At 46.6% G+C, this 22,410-nt stretch overlaps 1 protein-coding gene across 3 annotated transcripts in view; it reads right to left on the bottom strand.

Moving 5' to 3' along the window:
• Positions 1–22,410, bottom strand: part of FMNL3 (formin-like 3) — a 55,885-nt gene that overhangs the window by 19,720 nt on the left and 13,755 nt on the right. For all 3 annotated transcript variants that reach the window (XM_005877330.2, XM_005877328.2, XM_005877329.2), the window contains exons 2-4: positions 2,892–2,975; positions 761–841; positions 419–495 (exon numbers count right to left, since the gene is read on the bottom strand). In XM_005877330.2, the coding sequence (XP_005877392.1) occupies positions 419–495; positions 761–841; positions 2,892–2,975 (242 nt within the window). The remainder of the gene's footprint in view (positions 1–418; positions 496–760; positions 842–2,891; positions 2,976–22,410) is intronic.

Genomic DNA, 22,410 nt, shown 5'->3' with positions numbered 1-22,410 from the left:
ATTTTAAGATTGTCTTAAAATCAAGCAAATAATCTTCTGGGCACAAAATAGTCCAGGAAGTAGGTATCAGCTACCCAATGCAAAGTGCTCCCCATCCCCGGCCTTCTCTGGACCTTACTTGGCCCAGTCCCAGGCCACAGGCAGACTCCAGTCTCAGCTGCTATGGGAATGTTTCCCACTCAAAGCTACAGGCTGAGGACCCCAGGAAGGGCCCCAAGCTTGCCAGCAGCATCCAGTCAGCAGCTGGCAGAGATGAGGGGAAGAAAAGCCAGAAAGGAACCGTCTGAAGCTCCGGGGAACCAAAGCCATTCAAGAGGCAACTCTGCCCCTGGCAGGGGATAAACAGGCAAACTCTCCTCAGAAGGACCAGATCCTGAGTGACCAGGCAAAGAGGCTCTGGTGGCCAAATCCGACTCACCCAATGTGGTTGGTACGAAGCGAGATCTCCAGCTCCCTCAGTACTTTGGTCGACTCCTGCACTCTCCTCCTGAACTTCTGTAAACATGGAATTTTCGGTCACTGATCAACGCAACTCCACAGTACAAGTAAAAGGGGTAGGAAAAAAAAAGGGAGGGGATACAACAGGGCAGTTATAGGCCTTCCCTCTATCATTCGCTAGCCACTCCAGGCCCATGGCCTCAGAACCCGGAAACCCACTCCCACGGCACAGAAGCCCATGACCGAAGTCAAAGGGTTTGCCCCCAAGCCCCACAGGACTATAGAGGGCAGCAAGATGGGCCCTCCCTGCCTTGTAGTTCACCTTCCGAGTTACGCTGGGGTCCAAGAAGCTCTGGAGTTTCTGGATATAAGTGTGTGGGGGGTTCTTCACCTGGAATCGTTCCTATAAGGGAAACACGTGTGTGCACAGAGCTCAGAGGCCAGAGGAGAGTGAGGAAGAAGAGCACTCATCGTGCTCGATGTGAGGGGATCCCGCCTCCTAAAGTTGTCACCTGGCTCTTAACATCGCCCAAACCCCAAACCGTACATTCCCTTCCTAATCAATCCTCAGGTGCTTCTCCTCTGTTGCCATCTTCCCCAACTCCAATGAGTGCTCCCTGAGCCTACAATATTTTCTATATCAATATGATTTTACTTGGACACACAATTCAAGATACAGATGATGTATTATAGAATTGTACACCTGAAACCTATATAAATTTAACAACCAGTGTCATCCCATAAATTCAATTAAAAAAGTTTTTAAAAATCTGCTTTTTAAAAAAGATTATTTTAAGAACCTGCTGCTTGCTGAAAAAATGTGGAGGTTACAGAATTCTGAACAGCATCCAAAATGATAACACAATTGGGAAATGTTGTTCGCTGCCTGGCCAACTGATGGATGGGGGTAGGAAGGCCAAGGGGAGGGGAGCTGGCCTTGTAGAGTCCAACTTTCTCAGGTCTGAGCCCGAGGTTGGGATGGACTGTTTCTGCAGCATTAACAAAGGTCAGGGCTGCAAACACACTTCCTACTGCTTGCCAGGTCCCAGGCCCCAACACTCCAAAGCAACCTCCGCACTGAAGCTGCTTTAAGCAAGGTCACCCCCCATCTCCTTCCTTCCACACAGGGCACAGGACCATGCCCTTCCCATTTTGGCCCAGCCCCCTCATGTGACCCAAGGGGAAACTCAGGGAGAACCCTTAGGTATTCTGGTCCTGTAAGAGCCTTCACAACTGAGATATCTGAAGAGTGGGGGTGGGGGTAAAGGGTCCAGGGCCTAAAAAAACAAAATGAAAGAAAAAAGAAAGGTTTGAGAATGAGCTGAAATTATGTGACCCAGAAAAGACTGAGAAATGATCAATTAAAGAAACTTAGTACCAAAGGGCTACTGTTCTCCAGACCTCAAACGGGTGCTCACCAACTCCTCTTAATGCAGAACACGAGGAAACGGGCCTTCCCTGGGGACGGAGGGACCTGGACGAGGCCATCTGAGGCATAAGCCCACCTGAGGTCAAGCAGCGTGACTGGGGCAACAGAGGAGCCTAATGGTTAGCAGAGCCAGCTGCCTGAGCCCTTGCTCCGTCACTTATTAGGGTTCTTCATCTATAAAATATAATAATGCTGTCCTCATTGGGTTTTTGTGAGATATGTCAGTATATATAAAGTGCTTGGTCCATATAAGCATTCAATAAATGTTAGCTATTATGATTTTGTTCAGTGCTTAAAAAGAAATAATAAATTTGTTCGTGCAAGGCTCCATGGCAAAGTGCTAGGCAAACACACTGGCTACACCATGCCAGGTGCTTCCACACCTCCAAGAGGTAAGGAAGTAGAAGCCAATGCTCCTAGCAGATGGGCCTGTCTGAGTTCACAGACTCGTGACTGATCTTCAAATGTCTGCAGGGTAAAGAGCCAGACCATAGGTGTTAGTTCTTGGTTTTGAGCTAATCATCTCTATAATCTCTTCCAGCTCTAAACACTATTCATGTAGAGAGAGCTTCCAATCCTCACATTCTGAGATTTGGGAACAGGAAACTAGGGGACTGGGGCTTCTCACTCACAGAGGCCTGCAAATAATAAGAAAAACCCTGCTATTTGCCATTTCCAGGGCAGAGCGAGAGAGAAGGGGTCCTTTGGATTATTCCCTGCCAGGTATAGCCCTCGCCCTGCGGTAAGGCAGAAATAGGTTCTGCTGGGAAACTACCAAACTCCTCCACAGCCGACCCCACACCCCAGTCCTACACAAGCCTCCTTCAGCTACTGTGTGTTGGGGAGAAATCAAGATAGCTCTTTGTGGGAGCCTCTATCCTCTTGGAAAAGGAAGTGAGTATGGACTGAGGCTGACTCCAGGCCAGGCTTCCTCAAGGAACTCCAGGGCTGCAGCCTTTGGTCCTACCACCTTGTTCTGCCTAAAACATAACCCCCCTTCCCAGCCCTGTCCCACACCCCGTACCTGGTCACAGATCAAATCCCACTTCTTCTCATTGTCGTACTGCCGCAGGAGCCGGGCCTTGTCAGGGGGCAGGTTCATGGAGCTCTGAGGAGAGAACCCAAGTCAATTGGGCTGAACGCTCCCCCCACCCGGAGGAAAGAAAAGCTAGACTATGCATACCTTTCCCTCCAGGACCCTCAGTTCACCCTGATACTCGATTGCTAATAAGGAAGGCTCAGAGAGGCGGGACAGACCTCCTGCCTCCCCTTCATATTTAGCCGTTTGGTTGAACAATGTTTCCCAAACCATAGGTCATGGAATCAATTTAGTGTGTCAAGAGTATTTTTATTTTAATGAAAATGAACAGATTAAAATAGAATAGGATATTCTTCCCCAGCACACTGCAGGCCACTGGAGGGCCTTCCTCTCATCTTTCTCTCCTTTACCGACTGCTCCGAGTTTAGCTCTAACTCCCTGCAAGTAGGAAGTATAAATAATGAAGCTTTTGTTTCTTTTACAGGTTATGTGTACACCACATATAGGTCATGCTGTAAAATGTGTTTCTTCATATGGAACAGTTTAAAGACGTTTGAAAGCTACCAGTTTAAAGCAGAAACTTTCAATCTGCTTTCCCCCCATGGTCTGGGAGATGGGTGCCCTTCCTGCACCATGCACACCCAGGGGCCAATCCTGAGCCACCACAGCCCATGTAGATGCTACAACTCCACCCCTTGCCCCACATCAGGATGCAAGAAGGACATTAGCACAAAGATAACTGCTCAGAATATTTTTAGGAAATAACTTACAAAACTTCAGTACTTTAATTATTAGTAGCAAATTACTTATGACATACACACCTCCCAATTAATTAAGACACAGTCAAGTGTCCTGACCCTTTGTTGAGACACTCTAATCTAGAATATAGACGATAGAGACCAGGCATCATTTTATTTTGTTCACTACTGTTTGCTGAATGAATAAATGAGTGAGTGAAGCCCAAGGCATCCATGCATGACTGACCGCAGCTTGTATGCCCGTCCAGCCAAGCCTCTCTGCTAACCAGTCTGGCTGCCTTTGTTTTAGGTCACAGCCCTTGCCTCTAAAGGCAGATCACTGCACCTGCCCACCCCCCATACTCTTGAATCAAATACGATCTCCTATCTGAAGTATCATAGCTGTCTGATAACCCGCATGACTTCCCACAAATCCAGCCTCTTCCCCAGCACACTGCAGGCCACCTGGAGGGCCTTCCTCTCATCTTTCTCTCCTTTGCCGACTGCTCCGAGTTCAGCTTTAACTCCCTGGTAACCCAAGCATGACCGCTTGGTTTACCTCTGCCCACTCCCTGATATCCTCATCCCTGGGGACAGGAACGTGTGCACTGAGTAGTTACACGGACCCTAGGTTACTCCAGAAGCAGCAGGAATATCCTGAAAGTACGCTCTCCATTTCCTAGGAAACTGAAAGGAAATCCTTAAACATTTATTTCTATCACATGTATCTATTATGCATTTATCTATGCACATACTATTAAATCAGCTGTGCTCATCTACCCCCAAAGGACTGTCTATTCATATGGCTCTAAACCCCAATAATATCTAATACCGTGACAGGCACCTAGTGGAGAGTAAGTTGATACTAAATCTATGGTTAAGACGTCCCAGCTCAAGCTATGGACCCAGATCCTGGCTGGAAACGGGTTCACTATGGCTCAGAAAAGGAAGTAGGGTTGGGATCTCTGGTCAGCATTTAGAAATGGTAGAATTTAGGAATATATAAGTGGAGCAAGTGAGAGAAACAGGGGAAGATACCACCACATCACACCTCTCCCCCATGGTTGCTGAACCTCCCCAGGAGAGAAGGGCCAACAGAATCCTCCCACTGCTGACATTGTAGGGATTGCTGGGGTGGGGGTGGGGCACAAATACAACTCTGAATGTTCTCTCTAGAACTACTTTGCTAAGGGCCAATCACGGCATATCTGTGGATAGCAGGACAAGGACAGAGGCCACAATAAGGACCCAAAGGTCAAAGGTGGGCCTGGAGCAAGGTCTTCTGGCTAACCAGGGCCAGCTGAACCCAAGTGAGATCGAAGCAGAAACTGTCCTTAGGCTTGGTTCTGGCTCTGTGCACACCCTAAGCACATCACTGTCACCTGCCCATTGATCCCACGTTTGTGCCATGAATAGTTTTCTATTGTCTCCCTTAGAAGAAAGGCACTGGGGAGGGAGTGGGGGAGCCTGGCACTACTCTGGCAGACATCATATCCTGTCTACACCAACTTCCTCTCTCAGCCACCACTGACAGCTGCTGTGGCCTTGTACTTCCCTACCAGATGAACTGATGCGGAAACGTTCGGTGCCCTGGGGTTTCAAATACAGAGCAAAGTCGCCCCCTTTGGGAACCTTAGCCTGAGAACACAGAACAGGCATATCAGGGACCTGGCTGCTCAGAAGACGTAAATGCCACAGTATGGAAATAGGTGACAGAAGCAAGAATCATCAGCTCTGACCACAGGCCACATCCTCCAGTCTAGAGCTTTGATGCCAGCCTTCTCTGCTTCTTCCCCAGCTGAAGTGTGATGGGGAAAAAAGTAGGTAAGGGGAAGTCCCTCAGCCTCCAGCACTCTCACACTCTCACAAGAAAATGGTCACTGGCTGTGGGCTGGGAGCCAGGGCAATGCTCTCCCTGCCAGACAAGGGCATTGGGGCTTCTGCATCCACCTGATAACGTGCGCAAGTCTAGCAGAGCTCCAATGTCCTGAGGAAGTTACTCTTCCCTGAGGAAGGACAACTTCCTGAGTTCCGGGGACAGCCAGGGAGCAAACCTGATGAGGTTCCGGTTTCAGTCAAAGGTTTGTTTCCTTGACATTCAGCGGTTCCACAGGGACTGTGGGCTCTCGGAAGGCAGAGGCCGGGCTTAAGTCCTTGCTACCTTCTCACGAGACCCTTACTGAACAGGAAGGAGGTGCACTGTCTCAGAGAGGAGGGCACTGGATGTGGAGTCAGCGCAAAGCAACTTTCGGCTCTTCAGAGCTGTTGAACCTCCGTGAGCTCATCCATAAAACGGAGATAATCTCCCTACTTCCCACGGTTTTATGAGGGATAAACATTTTATGTCTGTATTTGTCTGGAACACTCTGGGTGCTCAACACGGTGCCCTTACCCTTCCTCCTGAATAGCCTGTGTAATGTGGTGACATCCCAAGGACCCACCCTCTTGCTTCTGGGTTCTCGTTCTCTCTCTCTCTCTCTCTCTCTCTCTCTCTCTCTCTCTCTCTCTCTGCCTCTGCCCCTCCTTCAGCAACTGCTTCTCAACACTGAGGACAGCAATCCTTTACCTCTCCTTTGATCCCTCTCTCGTTTCCTCTAACCACCATCCTTGGGGATGGAGGCGGAGACCCCAGGGAGTAGGGAAGGGGAAGATGAGCTCAAACTGAAAGCAATTCTGGGGCTGAGTCCTAAAGCAGAGGAACCAGCAAGAAGTCTAATAATAAAAACCTATAACAGGAAGAAGCAGAAAGGGGTGGATCTGATGCTTCTCCAGCAAGGCTACTCTGATTTACTGCCAGTTTGAGGCCAGGCAGAGTGCCCTGTGTAGTGGCCAACCCCCTTCTGAGTTCTGTAGGAGCAAGGCTTCTACTCCCCATATGACCCTGTCCTCCCCCCCACACACACCCCCCGAGAGGCCGAGGAGGGAGGCAGCTCTGGTGGCAGAGGTTCCCTTCCCTTTCCTGCTCTGCACCCCCGGCCAGTTAGCCCCTCCTTGTTTCCTTCCCATTTCGGGGAGGGAAATGCCGGTGGGGTTGGGGTTTCCTTCAGCTGCAGGTCCTTTGGGACTCACCCCTGACTTGTCAGTCTCCTTAGGCCGGGCCTGGGGAAAACCCAACACAGAAATAGGAACCATAAAAAATTCCCAGTGGTTTCTATTGGTCCTAGTCAATCATAAATCTTAGGAACAGAGACAAAAATGGCATGGCTCCTCTGAGAGGCAGGGGCGAGGTGGTCGAAACTTTCCCGCAAAGGGGATTCTGGAGGCTTTAGGGAAGGCTTTAGGGGATGTTTATTTTGAGCAAATACAGAATGTGAGCTGGTGGTTTTTTAATATTTTCCCTCTCAGAACCACCTTTCACCAAATCCCCTATGGCTGGACACTTCTCCCAAATGTGGTAGCCCCAGCCCACATGCTCAGCCCACAGGGTGGGGAGCACTAGAGGCTGAATCTACAACTTCCCCAGAGATAACATGAGGCACTGTCCTGGGTACCACATGCTGCTGAGCCCTGGGCTATAGCTGCCACCAAGTCTTCTTGTGCATCCACAGATCAGCCCACTGTACAGACGGGCAGGGGTGAATGTGGTGAGGAGGAACACAGTTTGGGAGTCCAAGGCAACACTGGGCACAAAGGCCCATCCCCGGCAGCCAAAAGGATAGAGCTTTAGGAGCAGCCCAGCCTGCCCTCCACGTGTCTCTACTGGTGGGCAGTAGGCACAGCTGTGGCCAGCTGGGCACTACTCCCAAAGGGCAAGAGCCCAAGGAGGTGGGAGGTACCAGCTCCTGCTGCCTCGGCCCCCTTGGCGGCCACAGCCAGCACTGCTGCAGTAGCAGCTCCCAGACAATGAGAGTTATTTTCAGCCAGTGCTTTAACACAAGCCAGCTGGCCAGTGTGCAGGGCGGGAGTCCTCCTCCACCCAGCCCGCCCAGATGGCAGGCAGGCCCAGCTCATCGCCTACGCTGCTGCCGACTCTGCGTCACTGTTTGTTTATCTCGTTGTTTCAGCACAACTCCTCTTAACTACCCCCAAAAACTACAATACTTTCAAAGGAAATAAAAAAAATCAGAGAATTTGATCAAAAGTCCAAAAGCTAAAATTAAAAGGTCCAGACATGGGAAGCACAGCAGCCCCTCCAAACACCCACACTTTCCCCAGCTCTGTGACTGGCGGGGGCAGCGCAGGGGAGGAAGTGGAATGAATCAGTGGCCAGATCTCACTGCAGCCTCCATGGACCAAGGCCGAGCCTGGCTTTGCTGCCAAACCAGAGGACAAAGCTCAAGACTGCTCTCCTCGCCGGCCTTGCTCCCATCCTTCTTTTCAGAGCTCAGGTTTGGAGAAGATAACTTGAGACAAACAGCCTGGAATGAGCCTGAGACAACTGTGAAAGATTCTGGGAGAAGAACCATATCCTGTGGCTGAAAGGAAATCACAGGAACAGTTCATGACACTTGGCTGGAGAGAGGTACCACGCCCCATGACGAGGGGGGTGGATACTTCAACCAGCCCCATATACGTTGGAGAGTTCAAGAATAGAAAGGGGTGGACAGTAGCAGTCACATCCCTGGACACTAGGCCCCAAACTCCCCCTCCTCTGCTCCTCATCTCTCTCCATATACCACCCTATGCACAGGAGCTCATGGGTGCAACACAACTCTAGCCACACAAACATTTTGCTCTAGGCCTGAGCTGCCCTATTAGACTTATAGGGGAGTTGCCGGGGTACCTCATGACAAAAGACATAAAAAAGTGGTGCTCCATGACTTAAGTGTTTGTAGTGGCTTATATTGGCTGTTTTTGTTTAATTGGAGCTATCACTCTGGGGACAAGCTGCCAGGGAAAAGCCAGCTTTCACAGGCTCAGAGCCCTGTCTGGAGAACGTGCTTCTGTGGTCACTGATGACTCTATAACCAGAAATGACTTGCTGAGCAGTTATGAGCCAAGTCCCTGAGCAGCCGGAGGAAAAAGAGATGGATTCACCAGATGTCTCAGGCTGAGCTCTGCAACTCACACCAGGGAAGTTAGATGAAGGAGAGGTCCTAGACGGCCGACATCAATCAAACACAGAGGTGGCTTTTTCTAAATACAACTGTGCCCCTTCTTCACCTCAGAAGACTCCTCCACTGGAGTCTCAGGAGGCAAAGGAAGTTGGACAGTCCCAATGCCAGCAAAATTCCCAGTGCTACCCTCTGCCACAGTATCGGCCTCACACCTGACATCAGGTAACCTCTGCAAGTAGCTGCTCCCTCCCAACCCTGGCTGAGGACACCCTCTTCTGGCCTACTTCGTCAAGAAGCACACTATCTCAGGAGAACTCTTGTTAGCTCTTCCCAACTGAGACCCCAGGGCCCAGCTAAAAAGCCACGGCCACAGCAACGTCATCTGTCTGCTGCTCCCCAGCCCCTCCTCGTGGTTAGCCAGGCCCACACACTCCCTCCTTACGCAGGATGGAAACTATTCTCCTGGGGGCAGCCGGCTTTGCAAAGCCAAGGAGACTTTGGGCAGAGCCTCACATTCTCCCTGCAGCCAATCAAGGTCCTCCCTTTTCATGATATTCTGCCCTCCCGCCTAGGGAACCCTAATAGGCGCACTACCTCTTAGAGGACACATTTCTGGGGTTACATCCTACCAAGGGCATTTTCCTCTCTCTCCCCATTACTCACAGAGACCCAGTACATCTCCCTCCCAGGGTCTCTCATCCATACCTTCTCTTCATTCCCACTGTCACCACTAAATGGGCCTGTACTAGTCACTCTTGACCCCTGGGATCCTTCTAGCTGGCATTCCTACTTCTAGCACCTCTACCCCACCCAACCTGCACCTGGATGAAATTTCTAAACTTCCCAGCACATAAGATACATTATGTCTCTTCTTAGTTCAAAAATCTTCTCCGGCCCAGCCAGCATGGCTCAGTGGTTGAGCATCGACCTATGAACCATGAGGTCACAGTTCGATTCCCAGTCAGGGCACATGCCCGGGTTGCGGGCTTGATTCCCAGTGGGGGGACCTGCAGGAGGCAGCCAACCAATGATTCTCTCATCATTGATGTTTCTATCTCTCTCCCTTCCTCTATGAAATCAATAAAAATACATTTTTAAAAAATCTTCTCTGACTCTTATCACTTATACAAGAAAACCTAAATGCCTCGGCCTGCTGTTCCTAGCATCTTAAAATGAGAAAGAGCTTCAGAGGCGAGATTCTCCTCTGACCAGCATCTCTGACCAGCCTTATCCTCTCCTGGACTCTCTTTTCTGGAATAGCCACTCTTGTCATAGGATTTGCTTGTAATCTTCTGAATCCCTACCTATTACCTGACTCAAAATCCAACAGCTCTGTGACTACGAACCCAAACTAATCAGCCCCTCTTCTGAGCTTCAGAACATAGTCATATGTGGAGAATATGGCAGAGACCTACTTGTTATCTCCCAACACCTTCTCATCTTCCTTACTAATGAACCTCTAATATTCAGATGGGCACATGACAGCCCGGAATTAATATATTTCTCATCTTCCCTGACATTCACATGTGGCTATGTGACCATGTAGGATGCAAGCAGAAGCAGTATGTACAAGTTCTCAGAAGTATTATTAAAGGGAGGGAGTATACCCTTCTTTTCTCCCTTCTGCTTCCAGCTGGTTGGAATGCAGAGGTAATGGCGGGAACTTCAGCAGCTATTCTGGACTATGAGGTAATCCTGAAAATGGAATTCCAGATGGCTGAAGCTACAGGAAAATCACTGGTCACTGATACCATGGACCTTAGCACAAATTGAATGTGTCCCATATAGTGTCTTTTCATGTGTGTGTTTCCTCTATTTACAATTAAAGCATGAACTCCTTGAAGATAGAGGTCATGTCTTACCTTCTTTGCGTCACGTCAAGTGCTTACTGAATAGCTGATTAATCCCACCACTATCTCTCCCACCACCAAGTCCTTTGTTCAGCCCCCGGTTATTTTTTGAGGGCATTATCCTACTTCTCATCATTGCTTTCTATTTCTGGGCTCTCTCCCCTTTAACCTACCTTAAGTTCTGTAGCCCAAATCACTTTCTTTATTTTTTTAAAATATATTTTATTGATTTTTTTACAGAGAGGAAGGGAGAGGGACAGAGAGTCAGAAACATCGATGAGAGAGAAACATCGATCAGCTGCCTCCTGCACACCACTTACTGGGGATGTGCCCGCAACCAAGGTACGTGCCCTTGACCGGAATTGAACCTGGGACCCTTGAGTCCGCAGGCCAACGCTCTACCCACTGAGCCAAACCGGCCAGGGCCCAAATCACTTTCTTTAAATGCTGCTTCTCCCTCAGCAAACTCCCAGACTTCTCATTCTGAGTTTCAACGCTGACCTTCAGTTCATGTAATAATTTTAAGCCCCTCACCTGTCCTACTCTTTAACCAAATTTATCTCCTTCTTTTATATATATACATATACATATACATATACATATACATACATACATATATATATATACATATACATATATATATATATATATATATATATATATACTAGAGGCCCAATGCGTGATTGAAATCACACGAGGAGGCGCCCTGCCTCCCGCCATGTGAGGAGGCACCCCGCGGGCCACTGAGGGAGTCGGGTCTGTACCCGCACCGGGCATGTGCCCTTGACCTGACTGGAACCCAGGACCCTTCAGTCGCAGGCCAACGCTCTATCCACTGAGCCAAATCAGCTAGGGCCCAAATTCATCTTCTTATAGCCTGCTAGACTACATGCTCCTGGGCACAGAGATCACCACCAGCTTGTTTACCACTGTAGTAGGTGTTCAATAAAGACGGGGCAAGTTGAATTCCCCTATAATATACTCCTCTTCCTCCTGTCCCTAAGTTTTCTACTACATCACATCCCCAGAGAAATTATCTCCTTCCCAATTGCCAGACATGCTCCTCCTTCAATTCAAAATAGGTGAAATCCTACCTTCTCTAACAAATCTTTCATAAGTTAAGAGTGGTAAGATCTACCCCCATATAGTGTCTTTTCATGTGTGTTTCCCCAAACCAGTGTTTTCACACATTGACTAATGCCTTTAAAATGTGTTCATGGAGTTGTCATTTACAGCTAATGTCTCTTTATCTTTTCTTGGACGTTCAATAAATATCCTACCACAAATCTCACAGTGTGGTTAAAGCACTGAATGAGGAGCCGCACTGCCCTGGTATGAATCCTGGCCACCACTTACTAGTTGTGTGGCCTATGGAGAGTTATTTAATCTCTACGAGTCTCAGTTTCCTTACTTATAAAACAGAGGTAGAAATAGTATCGACTTCATAGGGTTGCTATGATAATTAAATAGTTAACATATGTAAAGCATTTAAATCAGAACCCAGGTAGTAAATGCTATACATAATGCTAGCTATTTTTTTTTCTTTTAATTCTCACCCAAGGATATGTTTTCATTGACTTCTAGAAAGAGAGGGAGGAAGAAAGAGAAAAAAAACACTGATGTGAGAAACATTGCCTGGCTGCCTCCCATACATGCCCAGACCAGGGATTGAACCCGCAACCACTGTGTGTACAGGATGACACTCCAACCAACCGAGCCACCTGGCCAGGGCCATATGTTTTTGTTGTGTTTTTTTAAACTCAACATTTAGCTGGAAAACAATTATATGCCAAGCACTACTAGTAAGCTAGGAGCTGGGGATATAAACATAAATAGGGCAGGATCTCTACATCCAGGAAGTTTATATCCAGAGGCAAGGCAGACAAGCAAATTGAGTCTGAGGGTAGACAACACTTCTGTGACAGAGGTGCACATGGCACTGTGGAATCTTGGGGAGGCAACATCTAACTGGACGAGGCTTCCTGAAAATGCTACAGAATTTAATTTTAAACATCAGCAGGAGGGAGTCAGGCAAAGACAATGAAGGAAAGGAATATGGTGATATTCTATGTAATGAGATAGCACTTGCAAATACACCATAAAAAGGGCACAAAACACCATAAAAAAGTCCAGGAGTCTCTATGTGATTCATGACAATAGAATGAATATGAGGAAATTACAGCAGGCAGGGAACAGTAAGATGACAAAGGGTCTTAGGAGCTAAGGTAAGTAGGTGGGCATGAGTAGGACAATAATGATGCTACTATCAAAACAAAAATAGTAATACTGACATTTATTGACAGAACTGTGAGAAGAGCTCTATAGGAATTACTATATCATTTAATTCTCACAGCAACCTACGAAGTTGGCACCATGATCATTCCCATTTTACAGGTGAGAAACCAAAGGCTTGGAAAGGCCAGGGAACTTATCCAGGGTCACATAGCCAGTATGGGGTGGAGCTGGGATTTGAACCCAGGTCTGACCTCAAAGCCTGAGCTTGTATCCCCACACAATGATTCCTCTGAGACAATAAATTATATTATCCCTCCTCTGCACTTTTTCAAATTGTACACATCCTCAGGACCAATACGATCAACCTTCCTCATGAAACCTCCCCCAAACAACCCGGACTTCACACACTCCTTCCTCTCAACTTCAGAGAGTTTTACTGCCCTTTCCTCCTGTTGACAATCGTATTCAATCATTTCTCCAACACTAGTGTCTTCAATGTATCACACACTGTGCCACCTGGAAAACTTGTTTTGGTTTGCGGTAACTTGTATATTTACGAAGAAAAGGGAAACTACAGCTTATACACATCTACTCTGTGTCAGGCACTGTGCTGGATGGATCCTTTAAGTACATGATTGCATAGAAGATTCAATCCCCTCTCATATTGTTATTCACCTTTCATATTCTATATTACTTCCTGAACTAGACTATAAACTCCATGAGGGCATGCATTTTGTCTTGAACACACTTGTGCCTAGACAAGGATTACTGGCACCTTTCTAACAGATACTGTGGTTGTTCAGGAGACAGCAGAGGCCAGCTGGGGGGAGCACTCCATCTCACCCAGTGCACCAGCTACGGACCTAGTCTGATGTTCCAGGAGTCTCATTATAAGCCCAGGAGCTTATTATCAAACCATGAAATTTAATTACTCCCTTCCTACTTCCAGACTACATGTGGGAGAGGCATGACTCCTGCTTTATGGAAGGGTAAACTGAGGCCCAGCATGGGCACACGTCTGTCACAATTTCTATCAGCTGGGGAGAGGCACTACAAGTCCTCTGTCTCTCTTTGCCTTTTCAATTGCTCTCAAATGAGGGTCCATCCTCAGCCTCAGCGGTCCTGTCCTCTTGGAGGAATCATATGACCCCAGGCTGCTCTTGATCCATGAGCCATCCTCCCAACACTGTCTCCTCCTGTCTTTAAGGCCAGAGCTTGACAACAGAGGTCATATCTGCCCACACCCCAACTCCATCTTTGAGTGTCCCAGCTTTTTTACATCTCCTCTCATTGTCCAGCTAGAAAACAAAAAAAAATAAACTTCTTTGGAGTCAGACTTCTGAGAATTCCCACCTCATGACCCAAAGACACCCTGAATCTTCTCTGCTTCTCAAGTCTGGAGTCCTATGTGCCATGTTCACTCAGGGTCATGGAGGAGAAGAAAAACATTTGCTGGCACTTTTCTCAAATGATCTCACTTATTGCTCTCAATAACCACTGGCGGAAAATGTTATTATTCCTGTTTAACTAGGGAGAGAATTAAGAAACTTGGACCAACTGGCTCAAGGTCACAGAGAAAGAGGCAGAACCCAGAAACCCAGATTCAAACCCAGATATGTGGCCTCCAACATAATTTTTGTCAGGACATGGCGTTTTCTACAATGTCCTGGCATCTCCTTATAAAGAAAACAAATCTCCATTTCTAACTTGGTAAGGTGCACCTGCATTTGTCTGGCTGGCCTTGGCTGATCATTAAACAGCACTTCCCTGTTCAACCCAACTGGGTTGGAACCGGCTCAACGAAGTATGTGGGCCAGACACCTAAGTTTAAGGCTTTTGTCTCAGAGTGAGAGGGTAATCATGCAGAGCAAAGGGGCAAGGGAACTGCCCTCTTGGACACCACATGGTGACAATGCCCTCATATCTGAATGGCAATGCAAACATTCAAAATGCTATAGATAAAAGCATGGGCTTTGGAATCAGGGATGATCTAGATTTGAATCCTGGTACTTTTCATGAGATAGTGGGAAAGTTATTAAACTTCTCTGAACCTGTTTCTACATCTATAAAATGTGGGTTATAAGATCTACCTCTTATAAGAATCAAGGAAAGGGATGAATGGCTGGAAGGACGGTGCATGGTGCCTGGCACAGTGCTCTATAATGATAACTGGAAGAAGCTGTTCCAGGAGTTGCAGCCGACTAGAGTTAGCTTCTAAGCACATAAGCAAAATGTAATTTCACAGTTCTTTAAAATACACAATAGAGTGTATAGGTCTAGCTAAACAGTATAGGTTAAATATATTTACATGTTTGTTTCTCTAGGTTACAGCAATTGCACACACCCCCTTTGAAAGATAAGACTCGATACCAACAGTCACCTAGGGAATTCACAAAAAAGCTGGGACCAAAATTCGGAGAGACAGAGTTGAATCACTGACTAAGGTGCCCTGCTGAGTGATCTGGGACAATTCCTGACCTTTTGGAGGAGATTTTGCTAAGTTGTCATTCATGTTATGCTGTCAAATCCCTCTCATTGTCTCCTGACATCCTGTGATCTGCAAACATGAGGTCTGTTTCTGCCACAGATCTGTTTTCGGCTCCCTCAACTAACTCCTCCGTTCAACAACTCTGCTTCTCTCCTTGTGACATTGCATAAGTCCTCTAAGTTGACCCTCCCAGTCACTTGAAGGACTGTGCTATCTGTGGGAATATAGAGAAAAGCATGAGAATGTTTCAGCCCTAAATTTTAATTGACCAGTAGACACTGATGATTCTCAAATATGTGTTTCTATCTCAGACTTCTTTGAGCTTCAGCTTTAACTATCCAACTGCCCAATAGACTTTTCACCCAGACTTTCACAGGCTTTGCAATCTCACATAACCCCAACTGGCCTCTTCACTTTCCTTCCTATATTATTTTCTCTCTCTCTCTCTCTCTCTCTCTCTCTCTCATCCTTATCCAAGGATATTTTTTTATTTATTTCAGAAAGAAAAGCAGGGAGAGGGAGAGAGAAAAACATCAATGTGTGAGAGAAACATCGACCAGTTGCCTTTCATACCCACCCCTACCAGGGATTGAACCTGCAACCTGGGTGTGTGCCCTGACCAGGAATTAAACCTGTGACCTTGTGGTGTACAGGACAACGCTCCAACCAGCTGAGCCACACTGGCCAGGGCTCTCCTGTATTCTCTTAATCAATGGCAACTCCATCTAACTAGTCTAACAAGCTAGAAATGTGGATGTTATCCTTAATCCCTCCCTTTTCGCTCAGCTATACCTTCTGAATGTCAAATGTAATCAGTCATCAAGTTCTCAAAATTTAATCTTTGAAAGTATTTATTGACTCTGTCCCATCATCTCCACCATGCAAACCAGCTCTGGTTTTGGTTCCATCATTGTCACCACACTACCAGGCCTCCCATTCAGCCGCCCATCTCCAATTCTGATTCTCTCCCACGGCTGCTGACCAATCTGTCCACAACTCAAAATCTGACCATGCCATTCTCCTACAGAAAGCATGGGTCCCTTCCACGTGGTATTCAAAGCCCTCCTTATCACTTCAGCCTCCACTCCCTCCACTCTCTGCCTTACATCTCACACGCCAACAGCCCCGAGCAGCTGCATGAGGATTCTCTGAATACATCATGCTGTCCCCCCTGCCCATGCTGGCCCCTCTACCTGAAATGCTTTCTTGCCCACACTTGTGCAACTCCTAATTATCCCTGTAGCCAGTAGGGATTTCCTCCTTGCAGGCAGTATTCCTCTGGCTCCACCTCTCCCCTGTGTTCCCTGGTGTTCCTGCATAGCTGTATCATTGCACTTCCCAAGCCGTATACTGCAATTACATGTTTAATGTGTTTGTCTCCCCCTCTAGACTGAACTCCTTGGGCAGACATTGTCTTAGTCACCTTTATTTATCTGGCATTTAACACAATTCTCTAAGTGTTCAATAAATACTTGTTGAGTGAATGAACACCTGGCTGCACTTGGTGAGTCTGAGGGCTGGTATCATGTCCCTTTCCATCTCCAGGCAGGAAGATGACACCTTAACCATTCTCAGCTCGCCGCCTCAGAGGCGCTGCACACTACCAGGCAATTGATGTGAATCTTCACCTGCCCTGCCATAGAATAAGACTGGGGTAAGCTCCCTGCCATCTTGCCTCTAAGACCATCAGAGGCAGCTAGCACTGCTTTTACAATGTTATGATACCATCTTGACATTTTCTTGGACATTTATAGGCAACAAGTACTAAAGTAGTTTCTTTACAGTTTTTGGAGGGAATCAACTGAGAAGCCAGATGCCATCAAACACTCTGTAGCTGACTACCCCTCAAATCCTGAGTTTATGTACATAACTTTTAACGAGGACATTCTGGGGAAATGGCAGATAAATGCTTTGGGAGCTCGGGGGGATCTGTTGCCCCATAAATGCACAAGATTCTTAATTCCTTAGTCACTCACGATGCCAGCAGTAATTAACCGAGCCCAAAAGGAGCAACTAATAGCTGCTATTGGGCCATCAATCTGGAATTCATGCCAGATGCATCAGAAATAATGTGCAGACGTGAGCACTTTACAAGGGATTCACCAAGTGCCCTGACTGCCAGAGCCTGAGGATAATGAGTGCTTGTGTGATGCTGATTCTGCTGAGAGGCAAGTAAAAACAAAATGCCACAACCACAAACAAGAAGTCTATCCAAAGCAAAGGGCCCAAGCACACTCTGGACACAGAAGGTTCCTATAAAGATGCCTCTTCCCAGTTAGCTGTCTCTCATCAATCCATCTGAGAATATTGTCTGGACCTCACTCTAAGGCTGGCACTGAGGGGAGGAGAGTGTGTGATCTTCAATCTGCAAATGAGCCCACATAACAGAGGCCCACACCATGAGTTCAATAAAGTCCCAGGAGCACAGGACTCAGCCTCAGCAGGCCTGTGCTGGCTGTGCTGGCCTTGGTAAATACCCCCGTGCAGAAGGCTCTAGAAGTCCAATCCTCCCATGGCTGTACCAGAGATGAAATGTGCTAAAGGACAGGCCAAGGGCTACCCAGGTTCCTGGAAGTCCTAAGGCCTGTGGAGAGGTCATGACAAAGCCAACATCATCGAATAGGATGACAAGGTGACTAATGTGTGGTGTGCATTTTAGTGATTTCACAACTCTGAGGTACACAAAACCAGTCCCTACCCATCAACAACTACTCATATTTCTTGAATATTTTCATAGGACCCCTTAATACCAGATTCCTGACTTCAAGAGGTTAGTGGTCTTAGAATATTTCTACTTAAAATTTACTGAGCACCCACTCTGCCAGACACTGCCCTGGATCCTTTAATGTTATTTAATCCTCACAAAATCCCTGGAAGCTAAGTAGTATTATCCTGATTATACAGATAAAGATATTAAGGCTCAAGGAAGTTAAGGCACTGGCCCACGGTCACAGTGCTAATAAATGGCAGAGCCAAGATACCAATCCAAATTCACTGAGCCACAAAGCTCTTGCAAAAAACCTGGCTCAGCACCTGGTCACAGGCAGAAGGAATCCCTGAGCTCCTTGCAGTTTCCCAGGCCAGACTTATTCTTCCTCTAGCCAGGACCGCACAGAGTGACTTCAGGAAATCTTGAGAGAATCAGGCTTGAGGAGCCCTGGAAAAATAAGTATCTATTTACAGTTAATCACACCCTGCCCAGCCCTGCAGACAGTTCTGACAAGTGGAGCAGGGAAGAGGCAACCACAGGCTCTGACTGGGCCCACCTGGGGCTAGGACCCAGCTGGCCCCACATGAGCAATGACCTGAGCCTTGCCCAGACTGGCTGCGCTGCCATGGGGAACCCCTTCCTCGGAGAAACACTCAGAAGCCAGGATCTAGCTACCCTTCCCTATTTTGCCCAAAATTTGCCTTGTCACCTCATCTAAAATATTGCCTCATTACTCTCTATCCCCTTAACTTCTTTCTCTTATGGCACTCACTGCTACTTAACATTTATTACATATCTGTATATTTGTTTATTGTTCTCTCCAACAACAATCTGAACATTATGGGACAGGTCTCTTTTGTTCACTATGGTACCCCTTATGTCTAAAATACAGAGTAAATACTCAATAAATTATGTTGAATGAATGAGTGATCATACAATCAAACATTTAAAAACTCTGCTTCCATCCCAGTGGGCTACAAAAGAAGCAAGACAAACAATGCTGACTTCCCAGGAAGTCCCATCAAACCTGTCTTGGACCCTAATGTTCTTCCCAAATATCTCTCCAAAGCCCCCCACAGCTTACCCCCTGGTCCACAAGACTTAACGCACCCCAGAGCAGGCACTCAAGGGAGAAAATGGAGCAGAGCCTAGGGAGGAGACACATTTCTCCTCCAGTTAAATACAGCCCAGGACCTCAGCAAATTAAAAGCTCCCTCTTTACTGAATCCACTGAGCTTTAGTTATAGGTCGCACTTTTTATTTTTGTAACCAGTCAATCCACCAAATTATAGGCTCGGGCCACCGGGAGGCACGCCAAACAGTGGAGCCAGCCTAGCAGAGGCACTGCCCTTTCTGGCCTGAGTCGGGGTGTAGGGCTGAGGGCTGAGCACCAGTCAAACCTGAAAGGGCAGAGGGCATGATAGCTTTGCTGGGCAGACTTGAGTGAGAAGCCCAGTCTCACTCAGGCCAACATGCTGCCCAGAGGGGAGCCAGATTCCAGGGCTTTCCACACAGCGGCCACAGTGAACTCTTAAAACTATAAAGCAGATCAGATCACTCCCCTGCAATTAATATCCGAACTTCAAGGCCGCAAAGGTCCTTATGACCTGGCCCTGCTCACTTCTTTTCTGCCTTCTCGAACATCTTTTCAGCATCCTTGTCCACCATTCTGGCATTCCTTCAATTCCTCAAATGTGCAAAGTTCAAGGCTTGCATAGGTTGTTCTCTCTTCCTAGAAAACGCTTCCCACCAGGTCTTTATGTAGAGCTATGACAATGGATTGGGGTGGGTGGGTCTGCAAGATTGGAGTGGAGAGACCACTAAAGTGTCTATTATAACAGACTAGGCAAGTGATAAGGGCCAACTAAAGCAGTGGCAGTACATATGGAGAAGGGAGAAGAGAAGAAGCCTAGAGTGACTCCCATATGTGTGGCCTGGATGACTAGCTGGGAGAGGGTGCCATTCCCCTACACTCTGCCCTAATACAGTGTTCATGAAAACACTAGCAGGTAGAAAGTGGCTCACAAACATTGGACACTAACACCACATTGTTTGCTGGTAATTTTTATAGCGCGCTAACAGGTGGCGCGTGGCGCGGGCCATTTTTGCTAATTTTTTGCGCAAATGGCAACATTCAGTAAAATTACGATAACTTTAGTTTACTATTTATACGTTACCCGCATTCTACCGCTAGTCTATAAAAAAACATATTAATACGTGTCCCTCGCTCTACTTACTACCAGTCAACGTAAAACGTATAAATACGTTTCCCGCATACAATGTGATATTATGCAATGAGATGTACTAAACAGCTACCATGAACAAGGTGTTGCTGATCACACAAATTAATTAGTGCAAAACAACATTTTACTCTAAAGGAAGGTAAGACAGACTTGGCAAAGGAAAGAATTAGCCCCAAGCTTGGCAACTAGAAATGGAAGCTTCTACATTTGTGGACTTTTGCGGTTCAGAGGTAACCTGTGGGATTATCCTCTATCCAGCTTTACTTAAAGCAAATTATTCTGATTCTCTAATCTGTAAGGATTAAGCATTTATTTCTCATGAACTGCAGTGATTCAACAAAACAAACCAACCCATGAATATTCAGAAACCACATACCATCTAATCTCTACTCCTCATTGAAAGGTGGGCAGGAAGGCCTCCATGGCCTTTTCTAACTATCAGGGGCTCTTCATACAAAACTCTCTGTGAACTTACCATCCGTTCTGATCCAAGCTCATCTCTCTGTTTGTAATGGGACTCTATCCTAGTAGATAGGGCTCCGGGCTGCCCTCTCATACAGCTGGTTCATTCTTCCTCTTTAATCCTCTCCCATATGCTCTGGCCTACAACAGCCTCCTCTCTCCTGATCCACACCTGTCACCTTTAAGACTTGACTTAAAGTCAATGCCCTCCTTAGAGCACTGCCTGACGAGGGATCCTATGTTGTGCTGACCCTTCGCTGACTCTCCAATCCCTCTGTGCCTGTAGCTGTGTGACCCATCACCTTATGATCTCATTTGGTCTTCAAAATACACATGATTTGGCCCCACCCAGTTGCTCAGTGGTTAGTGTCAGCCCACAGACTGAAGGGTCACAGGTTCTATTCTGGTCAAAGGCATGTACCTCGGTTACAGGCTCGATCCCCATCCCCAGTCGGGGAATGTGCAGGAGGCAAACAATCAATGTCTCTCTCTCACATCAATGTTTCTCTCTCTCTGTCTCCCCCCACTCTCTTCCACTCTCTCTGAAAAAAATCAATGGAAAAAAATATCCTCGGGTGAGAATTAACAACAACAAAATACATGTGATTGAGCAAAAAATAGTATTCCCATATTATGGATAAGATAACTGAGGCACATAAAGATCCTCATAGACAACTTGTTTTAATTCTCTAGTTCAAAGTACAGTTCAAAATAAATATTCTGAAAAAAATAAATATTCTGTCTCTCCAACTTAGTGGCCATTGTCTTCTATTTCTTTGGTATTCTCCAAAGCACTCAGAAAAGTGCTGTGTATACAGCAGGCATCTAAGACACATTTCCTTAATAAATCAAGAAAGGAAAGAACATGAAATGAAAGTAGAAAGTTTCTCATAGACTTCCAAGGCTCTCTGTCGCTGGCCTTCAATTAGACAGGAGCCTTGGTTATGCTCTCTCCTAATAATCTGTTCTTTGCCTCCCAGGGAAATATAATTTATAACTAAATATTTATTTGTTTAATGTCTTTCCCCATGAAGGCAAAGGTGATAATTTGTTTTTTCACCACTGTATACCCAGTGGTATCACTGGCACAAAGAAAGTAAAAAATACAAAAAACAAACAACAAAAACTTGTTGAATAATGAATGTTCTGGTGGGAGAGCTGAGATTCAAATTCAAGTATGGCTGACCCCAAAACCCAAACCTTTCCATCACACCTCTTAGTAAAGGAAGACTTGTTCTGGAACTTCCCCTATATTCCGCCATAATCTACACAATCACCTCCAAAGCAGCACTGAGGGCAAAGAGGGCTGACCCTGGAAAGAGGAGGAAACTGTAGTTAAGGATATGAGCTTTGGAGCCAGACTGCTTAGATTCAAATCCAGACTTCAACACCTAACTGTATGATCCTAAATGAGCTATTTAACCTCTGTGGACCTCAGTGTCTTCACCTATAAAATGGAGATAATAATAACTACTTCATAGAGTTGTGATGATTAAATGAGATAATGTATGTAAAGAGCTTTGCATGGTGCCTGGCATGAATTAGCACTCAATAAATGTTAGTTATTAAGATTATGAACTATCCATATTCCTGGGAGACAAAAATCTAGAGAATGTGGCTTCCATGGAGGTCAGGGATGCTGAACTGATCTGACTTTGGGAAGCTCAGCTGCAGTGAAGCCCAGAGCTTATGTGTATTCTCTTCGCTAACTTCACCTGCTATAGTTCTGCTAAGGCTCAAGGTGCAGCTTTCACTGGCCTGGAAATGAAAGAGGCTAAAAAT

Source organism: Myotis brandtii, unplaced genomic scaffold, assembly GCF_000412655.1.
Source record: "Myotis brandtii unplaced genomic scaffold, ASM41265v1 scaffold517, whole genome shotgun sequence".
Taxonomy (NCBI): domain Eukaryota; kingdom Metazoa; phylum Chordata; class Mammalia; order Chiroptera; family Vespertilionidae; genus Myotis; species Myotis brandtii.
Note: the sequence above shows the minus strand (reverse complement) of the source record. Positions and strands in the feature narration are given on the sequence as shown.